We start from the raw sequence: 7,673 nt of genomic DNA, 5'->3' as shown, positions 1-7,673 counted from the left end.
TTTGCTAAGTGAAATAAGTCAGACAAAGGCAAATACCATATGGTTCACCTATATGTGGAATCTAAAAAATAAAATAAATGAACAAACAGAAACAAACTCATAGGTACAGTGGACCTGTAACGTTTGTTTTTTGGACCTGTAACTTTTAAAAGACTGGCATATTTCATAAAAGCTTTCAGTTACACATGTGAGCCTGTACTATAATAGTCTCTTTTAAAAATGAAATTCTGAAGAGCGTGTCTTAACATAATCATTTTACAGATGAGTTATTTGTAAATTGGAATATATGAGTGTACTAGAGATGTCTAGCTATAGGAAATAGCTAAGCATTTCCTTCGGGGAATCCTATATATAATTAAAGGCTAATATGGCTTTGGGATCTTGCCAACCAGAGAAGAAGAGAGATCTTAAATTCAGAGCCTCTGTGAGCAAGATCGCATTGTTTAACAACTTTCATTGTAGACTGAGTCAATAGAAACATTTAGCTTCATTTAGTTTTATTACTGAGATGTCCTGCTCCTTCTGTGGAAATATGTCACAAAAGTAACTGGCAAACTCAAAAGCTTGGGATTCACTAGGTGGATTCCTGGCAGGCGTGGCTTAGTGGATGAGTGCTGACCTATGAACCAGGAGGTCAGGATTTGATCCCCGGTCAAGGTACACGTCCAGGCTGCCTGTTCTGTGCCCAGGGTGGAGCGTGCAGGAGGCAGCCGATCAATGATTCTGTCTCATCATTGATGTTTCTATCTGTCTCTCCCTCTCCTTTTCTCTCTGAAATCAATAAAAATATATTTTCAAAAAACAGAAAGAATAAAATTGGGTGTCACTAACTTGGTGGCAAGGCATATTGATAGTCAAAAGGCACTAGTTAAGGAAAATAAACAGAACTGTGGGCAAAACTTGGTGCACAGCTGATAGTTTGCAATCTCTGGATTTTGTCCTCCAAGATTCCTTGATAATATCTTAGTGTTAAAGCATTACCTTTGTCATAAGAGGGAGTGGAAATTTTCTGATGAGCTTGAGTACGGTAAGAGTCCTATAAAGCAGACCTACCGTATTTTTCGGACCATAAGACGCACTTTTTCCCCCCCAGAAGTGGGGGGGAAAAAGTCCCTGCGTCTTATGGTCCAAATATAGCCTACACATATACTTTAAAAAAAAGTTTTTTTACTTGCCCGGCTCTGTGTGGTCTCTGTGTGCTTGCCCGGCTCTAAAATGGTTCTAAATGCTGCTGTTTACTTTACAGGGTTGATTACATGTGTTTATGACTGTGATGTTGGGTTTTAATGCACATAAAATATTTTAAGACACTATTTGTTTCAGAATCTTTTTTTCTTCATTTCCCTTCTCTAAAAACTGGTGCGTCTTATGGTCCGGAGCGTCTTATGGTCCGAAAAATACGGTACTTTGTTGATACATTTTAAACTAATGTGTGATTTGATGTTAAAAATGTATAGTTATGTCAAATGTCAAAATACGGTTTTTATTTTTTTTAGGAGAAAAAAACTCAACTCTCTTTCATTCCAGTGATTTCTCCACCACAGGGCAGTGACCTAATCCTAACCTGAACCCAAAGGTCTAAGTTCATGTACTCAAAAAGAGGTTTGTACAGATTTTCACCCATGGCCACAGCTTTTACTCAAGCTCCATATCTAACCTACCACTAGCAGATGTTGCCAGCTGGCATCCTGCTTTTACCTACCAGGTCAGGGACATAATGGATAGCAAACACACTTGTTTGCCAATCTGTGCTTCCTCATGCTTGCTTTGGTGGGATTTGGCAGAGACGAAGGTCTATCATTAGGGTGATAATGATTACCGTTAATCTTATTCAGTTGCCAGGGTTTCTACCCTCTCAGTGAAGTTATACAATAAAGAATTAATATTAACACCAAGATTACATAACCTGGACAAAGAATGGAAAGGAGTTGGGGTTAGACGCTCTTCCGGCAGTTAACATTGGCTAACTGGAAAAATTGGACAAGTTGCCTAAACTTTTGGTGCCTTGGTTTGTCCATCCCTGAAATGTCCTCTCTGTACAGTGAGGTTATAATAGTCAGGTTTGGACTTCAGAATTGCTCAACAGACACCTCATTCAAACATTCAATAATACTTAGTGAGTGTATACTATGTGCCAGTCATTGTTTAGGTACAAATTCAACCTTTCCTAACAGTGAAATTCTTATCTTTTGTCTCCTGTATTCTCTGTCTCAGTGATGGTGTCAATATCCACCCAGTTATCCAGATGCTCAATCAGGGTATCTTACAGGTTCTTCCTTAGTGGTATATCTAATATCTGACCACTACTCAAACCTCGACTCCACCATGTTGGCCCAACAACTATCATCTCTTGCCCAGACTCCCACAGTAGTCTTCTACAGGGCTCCCTGCTTTTACCTTGTCCCTTTCCATATACTCTTTTCATACAGCATCCAAATAAACTCTTAGAGGCATCATCTCACTAACTGGCTTGGAGTTTCTTAGCTACTTCTCTTAGCTGTATTTTATTTTTATTTACTTATTTTTAAAAATATGTTTTTATTGATTTTAGAGAGAGGAAAGGAGAGGGAGAAAGATACACTTACATCAATGATGAGAGAGAATCATCCATCGACTGCCTCCTCCATGCTCCCTATGGGGGATCAAGCCCGCAACCTAGGCATGTGCCCTGACTGGGAATTGAACCGTGATCCCCTGGTTCATGGGTCCACGCTCAAACACTAAGCCGGGCACTTAGCTGAATTTTAGATGCCAGACTCAATATGCCAACAGAACACTTAGCTTACAGCTAGGACCCCCATCTCTAGTATAATGCTAAAACAAATGTATGTTAAATTGATAATAATAAACACCCATTTGTTTGAGTGGCGGGTGGTTAATATTGGTGCTTTAGTAGATGCCGACCCACAAAGTCTTGAGGGGAGAAAGTAAGTCCAATTCAGACACCAGGACTCATAGTCCATTTACAACAGCCACTTAGGACAGCAGCCCCTCAAGAGAAGCAAAGGATGTAAATCTATCTTAAGATTTTGAGAAAACAGCCATGTAGGAAATCAATTAATAGGGCCTATTATAAGACTCTGTTTCTCTCTCTTCTTAACATTGATCAGTACTTGGCTTTCATTTGTTTATTGCCTGTCTCCCCCCTTTTTAAAATATAAGCTTAGCTGAAACCAGTTTGGCTCAGTGGTATAGTGTCAGTCTGCGGACTGAAGGGTCCCAGGTTCGATTCCCGTCAGGGGCATGTATGTTGGTTGCGGGCACATTCCCGGTGGGGATGTGCAGGAGGCAGCTGGTTGATGTTTCTCTTTCATCGACATTTCTAGCTCTCTATCTCTCTCCCTTCCTCTCTGTAAAAAATAAAAATAAAAATAAAATAAAATTAAGCTTAACCTGATTTACTTAAATTAAGTTGGTGAGTAGTGGCCTTTGTCTCTAGTGCTGAAAGAGCACGTGGCACACAGTAGGTGCTCAATCAGTATTTATCAATACAAAACGACTCAAGACACAAAATGAGCTTCACAAAACAGTGCTTTGTTTTTGAGGTTTTAGAAATCAACCCAAAGTCATTTCTTTTGCAGCTCACAGCTAATTTCTCCCTTTTATTTTGAGGGTAGGTGAGGATGGGGTGAAGTGCAGCTTTAGTCTGAGTTTACTGAAGACAGAAGCATCAAGATTAATGTGAGAATAGCATTCTAATAACATTATCCAGAGAATTAACATGGTTCCTGTTCCAGCTTTGCCAATTACCACTCACCGTTTCTTCATCTGTCATGAGGGGACAATTATAGGGCTTAATTGAGGGTTAAATGAGAAAATAAACACATGTTAAGGCCTTAGGGCAGAGCCTCTAACAGCTACTTGGTTACTACAGTATTTGTATTGGTGGTACACTACTAATCATAAATGACTACATCACAAATGCACCCAAAGCTAACCTTGAGCCTTGGTGACCCCTCATCTAACAACACATTGCTTCAGTGTGCTCCCCATAATTCACTTGAGAAACCCATTGTATCACAAGCTTTGGTTACCATTGTGGGGTCCCTAACTTTGGCCTACCATCAGCAGGAAGTAAACAAGATTTCAGGGCCGAAAACGAATGTATGATTAGCGTGAACTGAAAAGCACTCAAGCCTTGAAAATCTCGCCGTAAATCGCTGGAGGGCAGCAGGCAGGGACGACGTCTTTCTGAATTCTGCAGCCCCAGAGCACCTGGCAGAGGGCAGTGAACTTAGTAAGTGAATGACCAGCACACGCTGACCTCTGGGGGAGCGTTTCCAGGCCGCCCGTCGTTGATTATGGATGTGCAGAGCGCGCGTCAGCACAACCAGAAGCACAGGAGCGCGCACCCAGCGGCCCCGCGTGCACCGGGCTGCAGGGGACCCCGCTCGGAGCCGGAGCCGGAGCCGCGCTCGCCTCCGGAACTCAGCGCCGCACGCGCCCCCTGGCGGCGGGGGGACGCATTTGCGTCGGGAAAGGAAGCGCGCGAGGCGACGCGGGGCGACGCGCGGCGGAACTCTCCGGGCGGATGGAGAAGCGCGCGGACGCCGCGACCCGCCAGGGCGACATGCCCGGCTTCTTACGGAACCTCCAGGGCCGAGCGGAGGCGGCGCGGGCGGGGGCGCGTGTGCAGGAGCAGGAGCTGAGGCAGTGGGGCCTGACAGGTCAGTGGCCCCGGGGGGAACTTCCGCCCGCCCGACTGCTCGCCGGGACTCGCTTCTCCGCGGCCAGGACCCCGCGCCGCGGCCGATGCTGCCGGGCGCCGCGGGGGGACCGTCCTGTGGGCTGTTTTCCTGCGGACCCCAGGACCTTCCCTTCCCTTTCCTTCCCTGCCCCTCCCGCACCTGCGGCGGGGCGGGGCGGGGCGGACCGGAGCCTCCGGGGCCGGTGGCCATGCCCCGCCGGTGCCGGCCGCGGGGTCGCGGGCGCAGCTGGAGCGGGATCCGCGCTCCCGCGGGCCCAGGGGCGGGGAGCTCGGGGAGGCCTGGTCCTAAAGGGAAGAGCGTCCTCCGAAGAAGGCGGCGGCGGGCTTGCAGGTTCTGTGGCGGTGGGTTTGCAGGCCTGTGCTCGGGGTTTCAGTCGTTAGTTCCGTGAAACTATCAGGACTCGGCTCCCAGCTCCAGGTCTCTTGGTTCGCTGTGCATGCGCAGTTCCTGGAGAAGCACCCGCGGCAAAGTCCCTCCCCTTCCTTCCTCCCCCCCACCTGCTGTGTTTTAAAATGTGCTTTTATCAGCTCGTCACCGCACATAACTGTCCCGCTTTTCCTAGCCCTTCCTTCCCCAAAGTCAACGCAGAACACACGTTTCAGGCTCTGCACAGGGAGGGGCCGCCCCTTTACCTCTTGATGTAGGTGAGCGTATGGCTCCCCGGCTGGCCCCCACTGACACTGTAGGGTAGTCTCATTCCCTCTCCACCAGGCCTCCTGGTGACTCCACTTCCGAGGGTGGTATTGGAGAGGGTAGTTAGGATCTCCCAGGGGTAGAAGTCCAGGCATTTCTGGGTGGTTAGTTTTTTTCACCTCCAAGTCTTCAGAGTTGACTTACATTTGTTTGTTTACATATATTTAAATATATTTTATTGATTTTTTTTACAGAGAGGAAGGGAGAGGGATAGAGAGCTAGAAACATCGATGAGAGAGAAACACCCATCAGCCGCCTCCTGCACACCCCGCACAGGGGATGTGCCCGCAACCCAGGTACATGCCCTTGACCGGAATCGAACTTGGGACCCTTCCGTCTGCAGGCTGACGCTCTATCCACTGAACCAAACCGGTTTCAGGGTTACGTTTGTTTTTTGTTGTAGCATTCAGGATCATTAGCAGGAAGAATGTTGACAAGAAAATCGCCCATCTTCCCAGAAGCCATTTTGGTCTTTTACATTTTAGTCTTCTTTGATTAGTTGAATTTTCTAACCTACAAAGTGGAGATAATGCCTACTACATGGGGTTGTTATAAGTATTAAAGGAGGTGACGTACATAAAGTGTTTACTACTCTCCCTGGTATTTAGTAAGTGCTTAATAAAAGTAACTTATCCCCCCCCCCCCCCAAATGTTCTACAATTATTATATATGGCCTAGTTTCTTTTTAAAGATCGTGAGTGCAAACCAGAAAATTATAGTTTTGTTAATAGTAGTATGCCTGGGGTCTTCCCTTCTCCCAAGATGTAGCTGTTTTCTGAAATTGTGTATTCTTTCCCTAAGAGAGAGAATGGAGAGCACAAGCTCCATGTGGGTTGCAGCCTCATTTCCTAGAATGGACACTGGCCTGAGAGTCAGGCCCAAGTTGATGTTCTTATGTTGTGTGGATCCCATAATGGCTTTGAATATAATGATGACTAAATCTGCGGAAAAAGCAGTTTGGAAGTCAGCAAATGTTTACATATTTGTCACTTCCCAACAGAGGATGTGGCCAGTAATGTTGGGGTATAGGGATTTAGGCCATATGCTTCTGCTGAAGTCTTAGAATATAGCGTGCGTGTGTGTGTGTGTGTGTGTGTGTGCGCGCGCTCGGGCTGAAATATTTGCTGTTTGGACTCGCTGTGTTTTTTATTTCTAGGGATTAACCTACGCTCTTATCAACTGGAGGGAGTCAACTGGCTAGCCCAGCGCTTCCACTGTCAGAATGGCTGCATCCTGGGAGATGAGATGGGCCTGGGTAAGACCTGCCAGGTATGTCACTTAACTTCTGTTGAGGGTGAGGGTACTGGCTCCCCACGTGGTCTCCACGGACACTGTAGGGTGGTCTTACCTTCACTGAAATTCCTCCTTACAACTCATTACTATCTGCAGTGACTAGTATGCATTTTTATATTAGGTGGTGAAACGCCTGAGCCTTTATTTTGACGTTGGAGCTGACTTTTCTAATCGGGACAGTTTTGAACTGTGTCACTGTTATAGAAGACCAGAAAAAAATCCAAGCCATGCATAGAGAAAGGGAGTTACATTTTATTAAGGGCAAAAAGAAATGTGCCTTTCAAATTCTGGCCCCCTGCCCCCACATGGAGGAAACCTTTTCCATTTATACTTTTCCTGGCTCTTTTGTCTCCCAAATTTGGGCCTTCTGGGAAAGAAGGCCTGCGTGCTGGGAAGGGGCCATGAGACCGTACCTCAAGCCTGGCCCGGTGTCAGCACTGACAACTCTGTCTGGGGCATAGTCCACGGCCTCTCTGGAATGGGAGTAGCCTTATTGTCATTATTTTAGCAATTACAGAAGCCAAAATAGGGTTAAAATTTCAAACAGCAGTTTTTATGTAAGATGGATGCCTCATCACTACCCTTATTTTAGTTTCTGGGCAAGGTTTTTCTGTTGTAAAGCAAATATGCCTGTCTCAGGGATCAAATTGTTTCTGCCTTCCTTAGCAATACTCTAACGAATTAAGTGAGCTGGATCACTTCTGATATTAATTTCCCTTCCTCAGTGAGTAGAAGGCCGCTTGTCATTTTTCTAGCAGGTTAGAGAAGTGCAGAAGAAATACCCCATGTTTTCCAAAGCGCCTTGGACATGGAGTGGCAGGACACAGTCTAGAGGAAGTATCCTCAGCAAAAGCTAGACAAGAGTGGTTTTAATCCAATAGGTACCTTTTTATTGGATGATTTTTCTGAGCACAATCTGGATTGGAAAGTGATAGGTAATTAAAGAAGAAAATTCTATTATAAAATTAATGTAATTTC

General features: G+C 45.7%; 1 protein-coding gene across 3 annotated transcripts in view; it reads left to right on the top strand.

Annotated features, from left to right (window-relative positions):
* The first annotated feature begins 4,472 nt into the window (after positions 1-4,472).
* Positions 4,473-7,673, top strand: part of CHD1L (chromodomain helicase DNA binding protein 1 like) — a 34,762-nt gene continuing 31,561 nt past the window's right edge. The window contains exons 1-2 of one of the 3 annotated variants that reach the window (XM_045583248.1): positions 4,473-4,667; positions 6,559-6,671. In XM_045583248.1, the coding sequence (XP_045439204.1) occupies positions 4,532-4,667; positions 6,559-6,671 (249 nt within the window). In that variant the 5' untranslated portion in view covers positions 4,473-4,531. The remainder of the gene's footprint in view (positions 4,668-6,558; positions 6,672-7,673) is intronic. The other 2 variants (XM_036442879.2, XM_036442877.2) reach the window with 2 other exon arrangements.

Source organism: Pipistrellus kuhlii, unplaced genomic scaffold (genome assembly GCF_014108245.1).
Source record: "Pipistrellus kuhlii isolate mPipKuh1 unplaced genomic scaffold, mPipKuh1.p scaffold_m20_p_18, whole genome shotgun sequence".
NCBI lineage: Eukaryota > Metazoa > Chordata > Mammalia > Chiroptera > Vespertilionidae > Pipistrellus > Pipistrellus kuhlii.
The sequence above is the reverse complement of the archived record's forward strand: the minus strand, read 5'-3'. Positions and strand labels throughout refer to the sequence as shown.